At 44.0% G+C, this 20,834-nt stretch overlaps 2 protein-coding genes across 4 annotated transcripts in view; one reads left to right on the top strand and one right to left on the bottom strand.

Annotated features, from left to right (window-relative positions):
- USP30 (ubiquitin specific peptidase 30) overlaps nt 1-11,673 on the top strand; it is a 28,443-nt gene extending 16,770 nt beyond the window's left edge. The window contains exons 9-13 of the mRNA XM_069961393.1: nt 598-684; nt 2,392-2,472; nt 4,910-5,108; nt 7,079-7,187; nt 8,314-11,673. Of these exons, the coding sequence (XP_069817494.1) occupies nt 598-684; nt 2,392-2,472; nt 4,910-5,108; nt 7,079-7,187; nt 8,314-8,578 (741 nt within the window). The 3' untranslated portion in view covers nt 8,579-11,673. The remainder of the gene's footprint in view (nt 1-597; nt 685-2,391; nt 2,473-4,909; nt 5,109-7,078; nt 7,188-8,313) is intronic.
- Nucleotides 11,674-12,925: 1,252 nt separating this feature from the next.
- ALKBH2 (alkB homolog 2, alpha-ketoglutarate dependent dioxygenase) overlaps nt 12,926-20,834 on the bottom strand; it is a 16,912-nt gene continuing 9,003 nt past the window's right edge. For all 3 annotated transcript variants that reach the window (XM_069961390.1, XM_069961392.1, XM_069961391.1), the window contains exons 2-4: nt 20,171-20,501; nt 19,493-19,691; nt 12,926-13,708 (exon numbers count right to left, since the gene is read on the bottom strand). In XM_069961390.1, coding sequence (XP_069817491.1) covers nt 13,375-13,708; nt 19,493-19,691; nt 20,171-20,453 — 816 coding nt within the window. In that variant the 5' untranslated portion in view covers nt 20,454-20,501 and the 3' untranslated portion in view covers nt 12,926-13,374. The remainder of the gene's footprint in view (nt 13,709-19,492; nt 19,692-20,170; nt 20,502-20,834) is intronic.

The raw sequence follows: 20,834 nt of genomic DNA, 5'->3' as shown, positions 1-20,834 counted from the left end.
AAATAATTTAAAGGGGTATACCCCTCTGGGACATGTATCTACAGCATAGGACATAAATGTCCCATAGATGCAGGGTTCAACTCTGGACCCACACCTCTCTAGAACGAAGGCTCCCTGGCCCCATGAGCTCCGCTTGTGGCTACCAGAGGTGGTCGCAGAGCTGAAAACAGAAGAGCAATTCTTTTTGCACAGTCTATGTTTGCTGTTGCTCTAAATGGGTGTTGATTTAGATCTGAACCTAAAATTATCGTTAATCGTTCGCTATAATTCCACATTCGTTCGCTCAAGTTCCGCATTGTTCATTGTTTTGCTGGGATCAGAAGGAATAAACGATTTAAGTAACGATCGTAATAATGATCATTATAACGGCCGTATCTAACGATTATCGTTGTGTGTAATATGGGGAACATTTCATGTTAACGATAAACAATCTAGTTTGCGATCGTTTATCATTAGTCGTTAAAAATCGCTCTGTGCAATAGGACCCTTAGAGGGTTCCAAACTGGCTGTAAAAGAAGTGATAATTTCTTTAACTTTGGAATTGTGTAGATCTGCATACTTCTATTCATAAAACATTTTGCCTTATTCTCCCACCAGGGCCGCGCCATGACCCTTGATAACTGCCTGCAGCATTTTATCTCCACCGAGAGTGTTAAGGATGTCGTTTGTGAAAACTGCACCAAAGTACGTTATTCATGTTTGCCGACATATTCTATAGCACTTAATGTACCCACTTATATCAGTCCTTGTTCCCATTGGGCACACGTTTGCATACCTGCCATAGACGCAATGAGTCTTTCCCTTCAAAGAAAAATAGAAAATAAATAAAGTTATAGCTATTAAAAGGTAGGGATTAAAAAAAATACATAATAAGACTAGTCCCAAAAGGGTATGTTCCCTTCAAACAACTCCCTCTTGAAGATAAGCTGATCCCAAAGGGTCCCCCTTCTTGGACCCCCAGTGGCTGTAGTCCCTGGTTAAAACTGTCAGTAAGAGTCCTATTCCACAGGCCGATAGGGGCCCGATCAACGATGTAATCGAGCGCTGATCTGCTAGATCGGCGCTCGTTTACTGGGCCTATTCCACGGCTCGACAATCGTTTAGCGAGGGTAGCAGGGACATTGTTACCGATGTCCTTGCAGCTCTTGTTTCATACATTACCTGTCCAGGCTGCAGGTCTTCTCCCGGTCCTGCGCCGCAGCAGCTTCGGAGCGGCCTGTCTGAACTGACAGACCGCTCAGCCAATCACTGGCCGCGGCGGTCCCGGAATAGGCCTCTTAGTGTTCATCTTCCCTACAGTGCCTCCGCAGGATATATGAAGCATTAAATAATGCCTGTTCAAACCAGTAAGGTATCGGTGTAGTGCAGGATAGAAGAGGTCCTTTCCATTCTCGCCAAGAGATTGAGACTGAACAGATGACCCTTTCTATTAAGTCTCTAAAGGAGTATAACACAGGTATTCTAGGCTGGACTAGCCCATGAAATAGGACCTGTAGCTGACCCATAAATAGCTTAAAATGCCCTGGTTACACACCTTCAGGAAATAGTCGCATGGGCCTAAACTTAATTTTAACAATGGAAGTGAATATCAGGTTGTGGGCATCATACAGTTGTGGGTGTGAATGTTTTATACTAAGGCATGTATATTCATAATACAGCCCTCCCACTGTATAATCATTTCTGTCGTCAAAATAAACGTTATGCTTGCCCATCTTCCTGAATGTCAGACAAACTAAATCCCAATATCCCTGAAGTGGGAAACTTTAAATGATGTGTAATCAGTGCAGCGTATTCTATTACACTGGTTTAACAGCTATTTTTTTTTTTGGCTATAGATCATCTTGAAGGAACACTGGGTTATACATACAGGCAATACATTTGTACCAGGATTTGAGCCGCCATATAAGGCCACCACAATCAGGCATAAAAAGTCATTTTACTGTATATATCGTATAGTAATCAGTTTATATAGTACAGACACAGTAATGTACAGTATGAAAACCAGCCCCTGTGTCCCTCCATTATCAGGGATAGCTTGGTACTACATTCCCTTCACTGAGCTTATCAGCCCTAGCAGTGGACCAGTGGAGATGGATCTGCTCAGTCAGATTGAGGAGGAGAGCTCCTGTCGGCTTCTGTGCATGGTGTGGGTGGCATGGCTACATATATTTATATGTGTGATTATTTAGTGAGCAGACGATAGAGATTCTGTACATACGGCATAGTAAATGCTGCTTCCACACTGCAGTACCAGGACCTTTGACCTGGTAGAAGCTTAGATTCTCTTGCCTTCTTTTATCCACACCCACACTACTAGATGCTTCGGCAGACTGCTGCATGGTTTTAGAGTGCATCTAATAGTCCATAAATACAGCATATTTTCTATTCCAGATTCAGGCTCAAGAAAGACCAAACGGACAATTAGTAGAAGACCAAAAAACAACATTTGTTAAACAGCTGAAGCTGGGAAAGGTGAGTTAAAGGACAAGTGCCATGAAAAACTTTTTCCCAGTAATTGAAGCACATTACAAAGTTATATAACTCTGTAATATGCTTCAATCACCTATCTGCCCCCCTTCCCTGTCTTTTCCCCCCTCCACCCCCCACCAGGAAGTGTCCTGACTCACACAGACCTGATTACTGTCGTCACCGTCACCAGGCAGCTCCTTCTTGTGAGGATGAGTCATCAGCAGGAGGGCTGCTCTAGCTCCTGTTACACCAGCCTCCCCTCCTTGTCAGGTGACTCTGCTTGCCCAGCTTATCTTCTCTAGTGACATGACTCCTTCACTGAGTCCACGGCAGCAGGAGAGAGGGGAGGGGGAGCTGCCTATGTGCCGGAGTCAGTCTGAGGGAAGATAAGCAAGTGAGATGTCACAAGTGATGGCTTGCAGTTGTTCAGCCAATGGGAGCTGAGCAAGCCTGTCACCTGACAAGGCAGGGGAGGGGGAGGCTAGTGTAACAGGAGAAGGAGCTGAGAGAAGAGCTTGGTGACGGTGACGACAGTAATCAGGTCTGTGTGAGTTAGGACACTTCCTGGTGGGGGGTGGAGGGGGGAAAAGACCGGGAAGGGAGGCAGATAGGTGATTGAAGCACATTACACAGTTATATAACTTTGTAATGTGCTTCAATTACTGGGAAAAAGTTTTTCATGGTACTTGTCCTTTAATGGATGTAAATCATAAAAATTCATATAAATTATTCAATTATTGTATAGATTTAATAAAATAACATCATGTTCAGATGGCCAAATAAAGGACAACCCCATTACATTCAGAGGATGACATAAACCTGTATAAGGTGTGGGCCGTATGCCATAGCTGGGGAACAAATTGCTACTGAATCTAATGGGGAGGGTTTTGGAAAGGAGTTAAATCGGGAATTTTGATTTAAGCATTCCTGATTAGTTATATATATATATTTTTTTAAGTTGATGGAAACTAACAACTGGTTAGAAGACCCTAACCTGCTGTTATGTTCCCATAGCACTTAGGATGCTGAGAATGAAGGTCATTTTCTTACCTTCATCCTCAGTGCTGTTTTTGTTAAATTTTCATTTTATTTTATATTTAAATTAGGCAATTTGGTGCACTGGGCATATGACTACAGCCCTCAGTGAACTGGTCTGCTGCCCTGGCCCCCTCGCCATGTTCTCTGCATAGTGTTATCTCACGGTTGGCTACTTCTGTTTGCTGTTATTGTCTGCCAACATCCAGTTTTATAGACTTTCTGGTTAGCACTGTGCACATGACACTGAGAGCTCATTTCTACCTTAGCCTGCTTTTTCTGGTTTGGAAGAGCTCTCAGTAATAGAAGTATTACACAGATTTCACGCAAGTCCAGGCCAAAACGCATTCAAAGTAAATGTATGGCAATGTTTTTGGAAGAAGGTAGCTACGTTCTTTTTAAATCCTGTATAACCCCTTTAAGGAAATACATTTGATCACTGATGCCTAGTCAGATAATTAAAGGGGAACCATCATCAGGTTCTTGCAATATGCAGCTGCATACCTGATGTTTGTGCTGCTGTACAGGCGATTTTTAAGAAACTTTGTAATTGGGGTTATTAGCTGAAAAATGCATTTTTATCATGAAAAAGCAGTTTGAAGCTTTCCCCCCTGTCTTCATGGTTTTCTATGGAGAGGAGAGGGGTGGAGGAAGATGAGGCATCAAAACAGGACAACAAAGAGTTAATTTACAGCTACATCACTGGGCTATCTCCTCTGAAGTCAGTACTGACCTCTCTGACCTCTGTATACCGGCTTTCATACAGCTCCCACTGTGTAATCCTTTGTTCTCTGCTCTTTGCTGGTGACTAATCTACCTCCTCCCCTCTCCATAGGTTACACAGGGCTCAACTGATGTAAAAGAGTTGAGATTTCCTGATAATGAGCAGTGAATAAGAAAGAGGAGGGGGGACCTGGGGAAAGTCTTTTTGAATGCAGTTTCACCTGTACTATTGATTTCTACAAAAAAAATGAAACGACAGTGAAACTTTTAGCAGCACTGGGGGCGTTCTTTGGTCCCCCAGAGCATCACCTTAGCCCACCTACCACCTCCTTAAGTGACTCCTTACCCTATGCATATTCATGTATGCATAAGTATGCCGGTCTTGGAACCGCATTACTGGCATGATTATGCATATATGAATATGCTTAGGGAAGGCGCAACTGAAAGAGGTGGCGGGCAGGCCAAGGGGATGCTCTGGGGGTCCAAGGAATCCCCTCAGTGCTCCAAAACATTTTCTCTAATCAAACTGCACAAAAACGGCAGGACCAACAAAAAAGGACAGCAGCACAAACATCAGGTACACAGATGCAGGGGGATATCAGTAGGTTTGTTTTAAGTATAAGCATTCAAAGTAAAACCTTCTACTGTTGAAGTATTAGTTTGAACTTTTTTTTTTTTTTAGCTTCCTCAGTGCTTGTGCATCCACTTGCAGCGCCTAAGCTGGTCCAATCAGGGTAGCCCTCTGAAGCGGAACGAACATGTCCAGTTTTGTGAATACCTAGCATTAGATAAGTATAAATATCGACTCAATGGAAACGTATCTCGCCAGCGGCAGCCCACTACACAAGCTGCAACTCAAGCAATGGATGCATCAGCAGCAGGTACCTTCAGTGTCTAGATATCCTAACTTTATTTTTTTTATTACTGTTATATAAAATTTTCTTACACTGTTTAAGAGATATAACATGCATTCAAATTTGTAATAAAAAATATGGAAGACTACACTTCTAATCTATTAACAAACTGGAGGTGTAAATTATGTGTATATTGATACATCATGCCGGGCAGGAACCAATCCATTACTTGCCTTCCACCATCCTTAAAGGGGTATTCCAGGGAAAATCAATAATTTAGCAAAGGAAAGGGTTAACCAAGGTTAACACTTTCCTAATATACTTACCTGTTGTTTTTTGGCCCCCCAAGGAGATCTCCGGTCCGGTCACGTGATCTTGCAGCTTGTGGCTCGGATCCTCTTCTCCTTCCGGTTCGGTGACGTCACCCAGCCGGCATCGCTCTCCGTCTCATTAGCAGCAGAGCACTGAACCCTGACTGGCTTGGTAGCGTGCAGCCAATCAGGGTTCAGTGCTCTGCATCCCCACACGCTTCAGAGTGGGGGTCCCCTGAGGCTGCAGTAAATTATCAGGGGTTGTGGGGGCTCAGTGCCGGTCACCAGTTACATGGGCCGGCACTGCACTACAGCAGGTGAATGCGGGGTCTGGCGTCAATCATCACTCCGCAGGACGCCCCCCACCCCCCCCACCTTGTCAGCGATGCCGACCGAGTCCCGGGAGGGGATGCGGCGGGCGGCATTACTTCATTCATAGTTACCAGACACCCGGCTGCCCGCCGCATCCCTTCCCCCCAGGGACTCAGGGTCGGCATCGGTGTGGAAGTAATGTGTATCGGCTGCTGATCCCCCCCCGGCCCCCCTTCCTGTGTCCCTGTCAGAGATCACTCACCCCCCCCCCCCCCCCGGAGCGTGCTGCTAGCCCCGATCTCTGCACTGGTCTGAAGCACCTGTACTCAGCTGACAGGCGCTGTGTACAGAGCAAGAAATCTCTCCTGCCTCACTCACACAGCGCCTGTCAGCTGAGTACAGGTGCTTCAGACCAGTGCAGAGATCGGGGCCAGCAGCACGCTCCGCTCCGGGGGGTGGGGGTGAGTGATCTCTGACAGGGACACAGGGAGGGGGGCCGGGGGGGATCAGCAGCAAATACACATTACTTTGCAGGACTTCCCCCTCCTCCCTTTGTCCCTGTCAGAGATCTCACCCCCACCCCCGGAGCGTGCTGCTGGCCCCGATCTCTGCACTGGTCTGAAGCACCTGTACTCAGCTGAAAGGCTCTGTGTGAGTGAGGCAGGAGAGATTTCTTGCTCTGTACACAGCGCCTGTCAGCTGAGTACAGGGGCTTCAGACCAGTGCAGAGATCGGGGCCAGCAGCACGCTCCGGGGGGTGGGGGTGAGATCTGACAGGGACACAGGGAGGGGGGGCCGGGGGGGATCAGCAGCCGATACACATTACTTCCCCACCGATGCCGACCCTGAGTCCCAGACCCCGCATTCACCTGCTGTAGTGCAGTGCCGGCCCATGTAACTGGTGACCGGTACTGAGCCCGACGACCCCTGATAATTAACTGCAGCCTCAGGGGACCCCCACTCTGAAGCGTGTGGGGATGCAGAGCACTGAACCCTGATTGGCTGCACGCTACCAAGCCAGTCAGGGTTCAGTGCTCTGCTGCTAATGAGACGGAGAGCGGACTCCGGCCGGGTGGTGACGTCACTGAACCGGAAGGAGAAGAGGATCCGAGCCACAAGCTGGAAGATCACGTGACCGGACCGGAGATCTCCTTGGGGGGCCGAAAAACAACAGGTAAGTATATTAGGAAAGTGTTAACCTTGGTTAACCCTTTCCTTTGCTAAATTATTGATTTTCCCTGGAATACCCCTTTAAGGTCTGCAAAATTGTGGACGTGTGAATGCAGCTTTAAGCTATATGTACATTTTTGAAGCCTGTTGCATATCTTGGTTAACGTTACTGTATATTGCCCTAATTTATTTTTGTCTTTATAGCTTCCGATGTCCCTCATAATTCCAAGGTACAGTTGCTCAATGGAACTTGTTCTGCATCCTTACTTTCACCTCCCTACCCAAATTCCAAGTCTTCCAGCCCAGAGTGCACGTGAGTATTTATTTTTGTGTAGCATTTAAAGATCTATTTCTTAGGGTAGGCTCCCATTTATTTATTTTGCTTTGTTTTTTATTAATTATAGCAGCAGCACAACATTACATTCTTGCAGCAGAATGAAAATCCACTGGGAGAATGGAGTGTTATAGACTTTGATGGTACTCAGTATTAGGGTGCTTTCACACACACCGGATCCGCAGCGGATTTCACGCTGCGAAATCCGCTGCGGATTCAGTGCTTGTTCATCCCTATGAGAATACATACTCGCAGTGGGATTGACATGTATGTAGGTTAACCCCCCGCTGGCCGGAGCATACATCACCTGTTCTCTGCCCCGGCTTGTTTTGGGGGTTCCCAGTGTCCTGCTCAGCCAGTGAGTGCACTGCCCCACTGCAGCCACTGATTGTCTGAGAAGGACTTCCAGCTGAGAACCCCCGAAGCAAGCCGGAGTGGGGAACAGGTGATGTATGCTCCAGCCAGCGGAGGTTAGCTTACATACTCACAGTATGTATTCTCATAGGGATGAACAGTTACCGGAACCACTGCGGATTTCGCTGCAAATTCGCAGCATGAAATCCACTGATCCAGTATGTGTGAAGGCACCCTTACAGCGGATTTCACTGCAAAACTCGCAGTGTGAAATCTGCCGCGATATGCTACATGTGAAGGCACCCTAATGGTGATTTTTACCATGATTGTCCACATGTACACTTGACAACAAAAATAAATAAGTAATAAACCAAGGAGGAGTTATAAGAATCAAATGAAACAGTAATATACATGCAAATGTAATGATAATATATGTGCACGATTACAGTAATATGATACGTTTATTAGGGGACAGCTGTGAAAAGAGGCTGTAATAGCCTCTCGGGCCACCTCCAGCCTGCACATAAGATAAAATACAGATGGGCACAGAGTCATACAGGTTATATTTGGCATCCTGTGGCACATTTGCCCACAGATGTTGCAGTTGGGTTTGTAGACCCTGCACACTTGTAGGTTGAAGCTGAAGCTGATGACCCAACTGGTCCCATAAATACTTGTCAATGAATCTCTATAGAAAAATACAGTTAAAGTGAACTCTCATGTACTTCTTTTTCTTTTGTGTTCCTTGCAGTAGTTCTTCATATCTCTTCCGGCTTATGGCAGTCATCGTCCATCACGGAGATATGCACTCGGGACATTTCGTTACTTACCGACGTTCCCCTCCAGCTGTAAAGACCCCAAAGCATACAAGTCAGCAGTGGTTGTGGGTTTCTGACGACAGTGTGCGCAGGGCAAACATACAGGAGGTCCTCTCTTCTAATGCTTACCTGCTGTTTTATGAGCGTGTTCGGTCTAAATCACATAACCAAGGAAATGAGACCCGGGCAGAAGAATAAATGTGACAGACTGAAGAGGGGGGCTGTAATTCTCACATTTCATCATTATATCCCCAGATTTATCAATCTGTTTGAAACAAAATTAGAGAGAGAAATAATTCGCACACAGCAACCAATCACAGCTCAACTAAGATCTGGTAGACTAAAAACTGAGCTGTGATTGGTTGCTATCGGCAAATTACACCAGTTTTTAGTTTCACACAGATTGATCAGTCTGGGCCTGTATGTTTAATACTCAATCCTAAACCTGGGAGTTAAAAGAATAATTAGTCAGAGACTGCAGAGCATTTACTGTAGTGTGTCTGGTCTGTTATCTCACTCCTAGGGCTGTAACGTGTACATGCAGTGAGGTTTGCCCAGTATTGTGCTGTATTAGGGGATATCATTTTGTGTTCCAAGCAGCTGTAGATATTAAAAGAGCTTTTCCAAGATTAAAAGTTATCACAAATCCACACGTAGCAGCGCGCAAGCTCGGCCATAGCTCCATTTACTCTCAAAGGGTTTCTGAACATAGCAGAGTGGAGGGCTCAGCTATGTTTAGAAATCCCATAGAAAGTAAATCTTATCATTGGTGTGGATCCCCAGCAGTTGGGACCTACTGCGTTGCCTTCTACAGCATCTATAGACTAATTCTGATACTAGAGCACTGGGAAATCACACTCAACAATAGTATATGTATATATAACAGCTTTGGTAGTCTGGAGACCAGACGTATTACAAAAAGTGATCCAGTATCTGACAAAAGAAACCCTTGACGTTTCAAGGAAATGTATAAATCTGCAACGTGTAACTTTAAATAACAAATCAACTTATAGGGGTTTCCCACCACCAAACTAATATGTATTTATTTTGACAGGTTGAATGAGTAAATTTTCCTATTGTAGTTTAGTTTTGAAAGCTGCCCAGGTAGTCCTGCCATCCTGTACTCTGTTCTGACATAACCCCTCCCTTCTTCCCCACATGTGTGATGGATGGCTGTGTGGCTCAGTTCATTCATTAGGGTAGTACTACACAGCCCGATAATAACTGTAAACGAGTGCCGATCTGCTAGATTGGCGCTCGTTTACTGGGCCTATTCCACGGCCCGATTATCATTTAACAAGGGCCGCAGGGACATAGTTACCGATGTCCTTGCAGGCCTTGCTTTTACTTTATACATTACCTGTCCAGGCAGCAGGGCTCCTCTTGCGGTCTTCTCCCTGGGTCCCACACGCTCCAGCTTCAGAGCGGCCTGTCTCAGCTGACAGTCTGCTCAGCCAATCACTGTCGCTCACAGGCTGAGCGGCCTGTCAGCTCAGACATGCCGCTCTGGAGCGTGCGGGACCCGGGGAGAAGACCGCAAGAGGATAGGTAATGTATATCATCAGACGCCGGCTGCACACTGCTATTAGATGCAGCGATGCGTGGTCGACGCCCGACAATTATAGGTTCGAACCTATATCAACGATCAGCCGATGATCGCTGTCATCGGCTGATCGTTGTATTTATTACACGGAGCGATTCGGCCGATTATAGTTCCATGTAATAGTACCCTAAGTTATACCTACCGCTTTCTCCATCATAGCTAATTCAGAGACAGAGAAAGTGACTGGATTAGCTACTAACCTGAGCCACCCAGCCCCAACACGGACAGTGGGAGGAGGTGCACTTATGTGTCCGAATGGCATAGTCACAGTTTGGGCAGGATCACAGGATTGCAATAGGTTGACTTGTGCAGCTTTGAAAACACAGCTAAATCAGTAAAAGTGAATAAATAAGGTAGAAGCAGTATTATAATTACCTTTATTCTACGAATAAATCACAATGGTAAATTTGTATGTGTACTTCCTTCTCTTTTATTATCGATAATCACAATGGGAACCCCCTATTTATTTACTATTATTATTACTATTTAAAATCTATTGTCGATAATGAAAACCAAAGACAATAGCCATAATGGGCACTGGATTTGCAGTACTCAGCTATGTAACTAGGAAAGCAAGTGAAATCATGATACAGCCATGTTATACTAACTTCCTACAATAAAAAGATAGGTGTCCATCATTCCGTATGTGCACACAGAATTTTATCTTTCTGAGGTCAATGTCCTCTGTAACAAATATAGATTGTGAAATGAGGGTGTGCAACTTGTTTTCTCTTCGGATGCAGAATTACCAGTCATAGCTGCCATTGCTCCTTGTGGCGTTTTGATCTATTACTCTGTAATTTAACATCGCTGAAAAATATTCTCCTGAAACTGCCAATGAATCATTACGTGACATTTTGTTATGTATTTCACCTAACAGGATGTGAAATTATTCAGGCCATATTTTCCAGGCTTGGGTTTTCATCCCCTGAAAAGTGCCACTAAAGATCAATTTTTTGATGTATTAAAACATGCATGGGGAACCTTTGGCCCCCCAGCTGTTGCAAAACTACAAATCCCATCATGCCAAAGCATGATAGGAATTGAAGTTTTGCAACAGCTGGAGGGCCAAAGGTCCCCCATCCCTGTATTAAAAGGAAACTGACAGTATGGATATACATTTATCTTGCTGCTACCAGATGCCTATCATAGAAGCATCGCATCCATACCTTTTAGGAACGCTGTGTGATCTGGCATCTTCGGTAAAAACGTTCCTTATTTGGAGCTGACAGTGTTACAAGCGGGTCTGTGACACTGTCAGATCCCACCCGGCTCATCTTCGGCTGTGCAGGATTTAAACATTAGCCAGCTGTCAATCATTCTGGAACAGGTGGCGGCCTGAAGGCACAACTTCTGCGACACTGACAACCCCATATAAAGAACGTTTTATTTGAATATGTCGGATCACACAGCATTGCTATTGGTACGATGCTTGGGTTATAGTCATCTGGAAACTGGTAGCACAGATGTATGCATATCCGTGCCGTTAGTTTCCCTTTAAATTACATTTCATGTATATAGTTGTACATAAGAGATATTTATTCTTATCTGGACCTATTGTATTAAATGACTTGTTATTCACCTGAATAGTTTTAATTTGTGAACTATCAATGGTAATAAAGGTGTTTTGTTAAAGAATGTTACCATATGAGGAGTACTATTTTTCAAATAAATGATTCAAATGCAAGAACATGAATTTTCTGTACACTGAATAGAATTTCTGCTTTCAATGTAATGAAGTAACATCTGGCTTCTAACTGCAACCCCATGGCAAACAAATATTAGTGATTTCAGTAAGATTGTCCAAAATTTCACGCACTGTCTTGCTAGAGGCGATAAACACATTCTTCCCGAGTTGTGTTTCATAGAAAAAGTATAGACATGGCACTCACCCTTACGAAGTCTTCTTGTTTCTTTATTGAATGTACAAACAAGTGGAAAACAGGTAAACGAGAGGACGCCTAGAGCGCTCACAGCAACAGCTGTTTCATGCCTATCCGGCACTTCGTCGCAACTGCTGCCACTTCCGAGATCAACCTGTCTTGCCAGTGACGGCCCACTCGGGCAATTACTGGCCGCGACGCTGTCCTGTCTTAGTCGATTATTGGCTGAGCGGGCTGTCACTGTCTAAATAAGTGCGTCTTAGTAGCAGCAGCAAAAGTCAGCGGGGGACCTGAAAAACACTGTTTATTGTTAGAGGTCAGCAAATTTACAGTAATAACTGCGCAAATCGCTTGCTTATCGCTGCAATCCCCTCATCAGCCAGCTGTTTTTTAAAGGGGAACTCCAGGTAGAGGTTAAAAAAATGTAACTTCTGCAGAAGCATATAGCATTACTTACCTGTCTATCCCAGTTTTGAAACATCCAAAAATCAATTGTTTGGGAGGTTTTTGTTCTGTATTATGTTTCTGTCCTTCCTGCTTGAGCAGTTCCTAGAATGCAATGCTTGCCCTCTGCTGATCATCACAGTACCCCACCCATCACAATCAGTAAAATTAATGCTGCACCTGCTTCTGCACAGTCAGAGATGGTGAATCACTTAGAGGATTGGGGGATCCAGCCAAGCCTCCTGTGACATCCTGCCCTGCCCCCTTTCTGCATCATCAGCCTGCGCTCAGCAAACACACACAATGTGAGACGGAGGCATGGAAGATTTGTCTCCTAAAGGTGGGAGAGCAGTGGGAGCAGGAGACAATGTGAATTGGCACAGGGGCCATTTTTTTTCGCTTCCTGGATTTCTACCAGCTACCAGTGTGGCAGAACCGTACAGATACAGTAATACATTGTATAGACACATCTATATAACTTTTAATGTACTTTTAATAGAAAACAAGTTTTTCTTATCCAGACTTCCCCTTTAACTTACTGTCGCTCCTCCCCAGGTGCTAGGAAAAGCTGGATCTAGTCTTGATAAACTTCTAGTTTCCCAGGACTGGATTCAGAGTTGCCCAGCACCTGGGGAGGAGCGGCAGTGAGTTACAAGGTAGCAGGCTGATGAAAGGATAAGAAAGCCATTCGCTCCGTTATTACTGTAAATTCGCTCATCTCCATTTATTACATTATGTTAAAAGTATTTAAGTGTTGGAGTGCCCCTTTAAAGTTATTTCACATCCACGGTTCAAGATTTTGGCTGCAGGTCAAAATCTGCACCACAGGTCCATTGTCACTGCAAGTTTTTTTGGGTTTTCTTTGCAGCATGAAGTTAAGATTTACAAAATCTTATCTACTGCACCGTGTATGGCCGTAGCCCAATGCAAGTCATAAATCATTTTGTATCAGCCATTTATTCATCTCTAAGTAATACAATTTCCACTATTCTTTTAGGTTTAGTAATTGTCTGACCCATTTCCATGCAGGTTTTTTTTTTTTTTTATATCCCCATATTTTCACATTAAACGGACTTGCTGGTGTCTGCTCCTCTTCGGTTCTGCGGCTTAATTTTACGAAATGTTAAATTCACCCGGGGAGCCAGCACTTTTCTTCTGACTGGGAGGCTGTGGTACCAGTAGACATTGGTTGGGAAATTCATCATCAGCAAACTGCCATGCTCTAGCTCCAGCTTCACAGGTTCAATCTTGCGCACAGGATTTTTGCCTCTTGAGTCTTTGTGTCGGAAGATAAAGTCCCTACATGCTCCAAAAGACACAGAAGCAATAGGACTTTGTGGATCCAGCTCCTTTTCATCATCTCTGTGGTCACCAATGTGATCATTACCATCTTTATATCTAAACAAAAACAAAAAAAAAATTATATATATATATATATGTGATAAAACATTTTGCACCATTCCTCCCCTGGTGATGCTCTTCCGTTTACGATTCCAAGCAGCTTGGCCTCGATAATCTGGCTTTATGAAAGCCTAGGGCACAGCTGGTACCTGCCAGGTGTGGAGCTGCCTCAGCTTCTGGGCCTACCCCATCCTGATTTCCCAACATTATAACATACTACTATGCGAAATTTCAGGAAGAGGGTTAAATCAGTTGCACCACCTTTCACATTTAATTCACTTTCAGATAAGAAAAGATAGCAGAGTACAGCACTTGTCATTATGTTTCCTCACCTGGTCAGCGTGCAGTCACTTGTTACATAGTTGATAAGGCTAAAGACAAGAGTCTATCAAGTTCAACCTATAACCCTATTGTGTTGGTCCACAGGAAGGCAGAAAAACCCTTGTTCTGCCAGAAGTTCGAGTACCTATGGATATGACCATGTCAGGTCATGAGTGCTATTCTAATTCAATAGGGCTTGTGCATGGGACTGCCCGACGTGGTTGAATCCATGGCAAAAGCTGCACTTAAAGTGTCACTGTCGTTAAAATTGTTTTTGCAGAAATCAATAGTACAGGCGATTTTAAGAAACTTTCTAATTGGGTTTATTAGCCGGAAAAAGAATTTTTGTCATGAAAAAGCAGTTTGAAGCTTTCCCCCTGACTTCATGGTTTTCCTATGGAGAGAGGGAGATGAGGCACCAAAACAGGACAACAAGAGAGATAATTTACAGATACATCTCTAGGCTCTCTCCCCTTTGATGTCACCACTGACCTCTCTGACCTCTGAATAGCACTCTGAATAGCTCCCCCGCTGTGTAATCCTTTGTTCATTGCTCTCTGCTGCCGAATAATCTCGCTCCTCCCTCCTCCCCTCTCCATAGCTCAGACAGGATCCGACTGATAAAAAAAAAGTCGAAATTTCCTGATAATGAGCAGTGGATGACAGAAAGGAAAGGGGGGGCCTGGGAAAAGTCTTTTTAAATGCAGATAAACACAATTACCAAGTTTCTTAAAATCTGTATTATTGATTTCTTCAAAAAAATTTTTAACGACAATGACATTTCAATGTAATTTTTAAAACTCTATTCACATTGAGCTGTTTTAATTACTATTATACCCCTGACAGGGGCGTAACAAGAAATGGCTGGGCCCCATAGCAAACACTTGACCACTAAGCTCATAGTCATAGCTGCAAGTGCTTGTCAGAAGTGCTTATAGTTAGAGGGACATTTGCAGAACCTGGCCATCAGGTGCTGCAAATAGAAACATAGAAGATTGTCGGCAGAAAAAGACCACTGGGTCCATCTAGTCCGCCCTTTTAGTATTTTCTTCCTTATTATCTTAGGATAGATATATGTCTATCCCAGGCGTGTTTAAATTCTGTTATTGTAGATTTACCAACCACCTCTGCTGGAAGTTTGTTCCAGGTATCTACTACTCTTTCAGTAAAATAATATTTTCTTACATTGCTTCTGATCTTTCCCCCAACTAACCTCTCACTGTGTCCTCTTGTTCTTGAGCTCAGTTTTTTGCTAAAAACACTCCCCTCTTGAACCTTATTTAGTCCCTTAACATACTTAAAGGTTTCAATCATGTCCCCCCTTTCCCGTCTTTCCTCCAGACTATACAGATTCAAATCCTTAAGTCTTTCCTGATATGGTTTATGCCTCACACCCTCCACCATTTTTGTAGCTCGTCTTTGGACCCGTTCTATTTTATCTATGTCCTTTTTTAGATGAGGTCTCCAGAACTGGACACAGTATTCCAGATGTGGCCTCACCAGAGCTCTATACAGCGGGATCACAATCTCCCTCTTCCTACTGGTTATACCTCTAGCTATACACCCCAGCATACGATTTGCTTTCCCCACCGCCTGGTTGCACTGGTGACTCATTTTAAGGCTGTCAGAAATCATTACCCCTAAATCCTTCTCTTCTGAAGTCTTTTCCAACACAGTACTGCCGATGTGATACCCGGATAGTGGATTCCTCCTCCCCAAGTGCATTATTTTACATTTGGAAACGTTGAACTTCAATTTCCACTGTTTGGACCACTTATCTAGCAAAGCTAAATCATTTTCCATATTACTGACACCTCCAGGAATATCCACCCTATTGCACACTTTTGTGTCGTCAGCAAACAGACAAACTTTACCTATCAACCCTTCTCCTATGTCACTTACAAACATATTAAAAAGAATAGGACCCAGAACAGACCCTTGTGGCACACCACTTGTAACCAGTCTCTGCTCGGAATATACACCATTAACAACAACCCTCTGATATCTCTCCTTCAGCCAACCACAAATCCACTGAACTATCCAGGGATTTAGTCCAATTTTCTCCAACTTCTCTATCAGCTCTTTATGGGGAACTGTATCAAAAGCTTTGCTGAAGTCCAGATAGGCGATATCCACAGCACCACCTTCATCCAGCACTTTTGTGGCATAATCAAAGAAATCAATGAGATTAGTCTGACATGATCGGCCCTCAGTAAAGCCATGCTGGTTTGGATCCATCAAATTGTTGATTCTTAGGTGATCCATTATCTTCTTTTTTAGAAGAGTTTCCATCATTTTCACTACTACAGATGTCAGGCTCACTGGCCTGTAGTTACTGGGCTCTTCTCTATTCCCCTTCTTGTGGATTGGTATAACATTGGCTGTTCTCCAATCATCGGGGACATCTCCTGTTAGCAGGGATTGGTTATACAGATCTGTCAGGGGGGCAGCAATCACAGATCTGAGTTCTTTAAGAACCCTGGGATGGATCCCATCTGGACCCATCGCCTTATTCAGCTTTAAACGGGCAAGTTCCTCTGCAACTTCAGCCTCTGAAAATACTGGAGCCGAACCCATATAGCTGGAGGCAATGTTGTGTCCAACCATCCTGTGATTGTGAAGGCCGCCTTCTGAAAACACTGAGCAGAAGTAACTATTCAAATAGTCAGCGACCGCCTTATCTCCATCAATAAACGTATTCTCCCCATTACTTATTTTCGTAATGCTGCAGCCATTCTTCTTCTTCTTCCTGTCACTTATATATCTGAAGAAGGTTTTATTCCCCGCAGTAACAGATTTTGCCATTTCCTCTTCTTTTGAGGCTTTAGCAGCATTTATAATCTGTTTGCCTCCTTCTGTATACTTTTGTACGTCTCTCTGTCAGCTTCATTCCCAGTCTCCTTATACTTCCTATACGCTGCCTTTTTTCCTTTTACAATGGCCTTAACCTCTCTAGTAAACCATAATGGATTCTTCTTCCTTTTACTTTTGCTAACTTCTCGTACATATAGTCTAGTTGCCTTTAATATGACATTTTTTAATTCTGCCCACTGAGTGCTCGCCCCTGATGTTTTATCCCACCCTCTTAATTCTTTATCTAAATACTCCCCCATTTTATTAAAATCTGTCTTCCTAAAATCCAATACTCTTGTTGTAGTATGGGATTGGACGTAGTCAGTTTGTACGTCAAACCATAGACACTGGTGGTCACTGGAACCTAGATTTTCTTCCACTCTAACTTCAGACACCCGATCCACATTAGTAAATACTAAATCTAGAATGTTCTCTCCTCTGGTAGGTGACTTTACAAGCTGTTTCAGAGATGCCCCTGTAAGGGCCTCCATTACATTCTTGCTTTTACATGTAAGTGCAGAAGGGATATTCCAATCCACATCCGGCATGTTAAAGTCGCCCATAACTACAATGTCCCCCTTTAATGACATTTTAGTAATTTCATCCATCAGCATATTATCATAGTCCTCGCTTTGCCCCGGAGGCCTATAGACAACACCTATCCTAATAACAGATCCCTCTTTGGACTACATACAAACCCAGAGAGTCTCCAGCTCTTTATATGTATTTTGGATGAGTGTCGATTTAAGACTATCCCTGACATAAATGGCTACCCCGCCTCCCCTTCTCTCTGCTCTGTCTTTCCTGTACAGAATATATCCCGGTATAGCTATTTCCCAATCATTAGACTCTTTGAACCAGGTCTCTGTTACAGCAACAAGGTCCAATTCATCTCTAGACATAATGGCCGTCAGCTCACAGATCTTGTTTCCTAAGCTGCGAGCATTCGTACACATTGCCCGAAGATTACTAAGCTTCATAATACCTTTATTCCCAAATTCATCTACCGCACCAACAGCACCTTCCTTACCACCAATAACCGTCCTTACCACCAATAACCGGACAACATGACAAATGATGACAGTTCAGGGGGCCCAGTGTATTGCAGTCTAGGTACAAAAATGGTGCGTGGCTAATCCATAAATGTTAGCGCTGCCCAAAAGACTCCAAATAGAGGCTGAATAAAGTAAAAATATTTATTAAAAGTGCACAATATTTACGCGTTTCGAGGAACAGAGGTCCTCTTCATCAGAATAGCAGTGCACTGCTATTCTGATGAAGAGGACCTCTGTTCCTCGAAACGCGTAAATATTGTGCACTTTTAATAAATATTTTTACTTTATTCAGCCTCTATTTGGAGTCTTTTGGGCAGCGCTAACATTTATGGATTAGCCACGCACCATTTTTGTACCTAGACTAGCCTTATTCCCACGGGCCCCCACTTGGGAGCATCCCGTTTGGGCTATCCTAGTTGGCCTGCAGCCCTGCACTCTCCACCGAAGCACCATATCCTGGCATCTTCTGAAGACCTGGTACCCATTTGGGTGATATGCATAAAGCCCAAGGGGCTTGAAGGTGAGCACCCCATCAGCACCTTGCATTTTTAACTGACTTGTTTGTACGGTATCACACGAGGCGCTGCTGCCTGGCTTTTTTCTCTCTCCCTTGTCCAGTGTATTGCAGGGCCAGGCCACTTGGCCCCATGATGCAGCGGGCCCCATAGCAGCCGCTATGGCTGCTAAAGTGGTAGTTACGCCCCTGACCCCTGACTTGCCACAGATGTTTGCCCTCGCACAAGGACATATTACAGGCAACCTTTAGGAAATCTGTGATGATGTATATTCAGGTCAGTAAACCTGCAGTTGTGCTGTGCTCAAGTTTAAAAATGTTTTATGTTTCTAGTGTTTATACGCCCTAGCATTATTAGTGTGCTGCTTTCTTTTATTTTTTTATGATCAAAACTGTTCATGTCTTTGACATATCAAACATTTTTTGAAGTGACAGTGCCCATTTATATAAGACTATTGTCTACCTACAAAAAAAACCAAGCCCTTATATCGCCATGTCAGCAGACAAAAACTAGTTCAGTTGGAATACAACAGAGTAGAAACAGAGTTAATAAAGTGGACCCGTCCTCATGTTTCCTCCCCTGATCGGCATGCAGTCGCTTCACACACAACAGATCGCAGTGAAAATCTCGCCGGATCTTTCAGACCACTGCGAGTATGTAAATCACCCGCCCCCTTAACCCACACGCTGCCGGCGCATACATTACCCGTCCTTGCCCTTGCTTGCCGCTCAGGTTCCTGGCTTCCTGCTGAGCCAATCAGTGGCTGCGGATGAGCAATGCACTGATTGGCTGGAGCCGGCAGCGTGTGGGTAAAGGGGGCGGGTGATTTACATACTCGCAGCGGTCTGAAAAATCCTCTGCATGTATGTATTCACATAGGAACTGACAGGACCTTGGATTGTAATCGCAAGTTTTGCAGCGAGTTTCTGCTGCAATTCGTTGTGTGTGAAGCTGCCCTCACACATACTGTACTGCAGGGAACAAAAACAAAAAAAATTGCCAAGTATGAATATGGGCTAAGCCTACTTTTACCATACCTGTTAATAAGTAAAAAGTTGAAAGTGTGTCCTGTAGCGGACTGTACTCGCTCCCTTATAAGGTTCAGCACAGGAATCCATGGTTTGGGAGATAATGTGATACCAGAAAACGTATAGCTTAATCCTTCATCACCAAATGTCACCTGTTTCCTTGGAACATTATGCCACTTTCCATATACTTGAACTTTACTCAATTCTCCTGCAAATTAAAGGTGGAATTTTATAACCTCAGACAATTGAAGAAATACAAAAGATGCAGTATATATGTCATAAAGAAAAGATGTTTGTAGGTTACATCAAAGGAGAAGTCCGGCCTTCGTTTCTTTTTGTTTTTTTTCTTCAGCCCCGGATCGCCACTCTGGGAGTCACAACCTGGCTGATGGACTGGCCGCTCAGCCAGTCAGTGGCTGAGGCGGGGCACTACTCCAGTCACTGATTGGCTGAGCGGGCTGTCCATCTCCTAGTACGGGCAGTTGTGGCGACTTAACGACTTGGGAGAAAAAGACGAATCTGATTGGTTGCTAGAGGCAACTGAGACAATTCCACTTTACATTAGTTTTATAAATCTCCTCTAAAATATTGGGCAACATTTTGCACCTTTTTGCAGGGTCTGTGTTAGGTGCACATTTAACACATCAAATCTCCCCCCCCCCCAAGTGTCACAAAGCGAGTGCTCACCTGTAAAATATACAATCTCCTTTTCTAGCTGCTGAAAGATCCCATCGGCTTCTGCCTTGTGGAACAGAGAGGTATAGTCACAGCTCAGGTTTTCTGCACATATTCTCTTCCATGCATAAACCTGTTCCAGCAAGGAGTCAGCCTGTTTAATCCTGCTCTTCTTTCCTGTCCCGTCCTCAGGATGAGTGTCTGAACCTTTTGCACTTTCATCTACAAGGGTCCGTTTGCTTTTCATTACAGATTTTCTGATCACAAACTTATCCATCATTTCACATATTGTCATGTAATCGCAGAGCTTTCTCCAACCGGAGTTATTCTACCGAAGTGGCACCTGGAGAAGAATAAAGATCACACTAACACATAACAAGACCAAACAATGTTTACTACTAATGTGACAGGAACTTCACAATACACCATGCCATGATGTGTCCCCAGAGATCAACATATGTGACGTTAACATGCAGCAACTTATACTGAATCAACAAAGAAAGATGCAAGGATGAAGAACATTTATTAGTTATTAAAATTTCTCAGCCTCTGCCATTGAATTGCATGGGTTGCAGTTGGAACACTTATACTTTTGATCACTTAGATGCCATGGTCTTGCACGCTCCTGTCATTTCAAAAACATTTCCAGAATCCGCGCATTCATCATCACTGACAC

Source organism: Dendropsophus ebraccatus, chromosome 3, assembly GCF_027789765.1.
Source record: "Dendropsophus ebraccatus isolate aDenEbr1 chromosome 3, aDenEbr1.pat, whole genome shotgun sequence".
Taxonomy (NCBI): Eukaryota; Metazoa; Chordata; class Amphibia; order Anura; family Hylidae; genus Dendropsophus; species Dendropsophus ebraccatus.
Note: the sequence above shows the minus strand (reverse complement) of the source record. Positions and strands in the feature narration are given on the sequence as shown.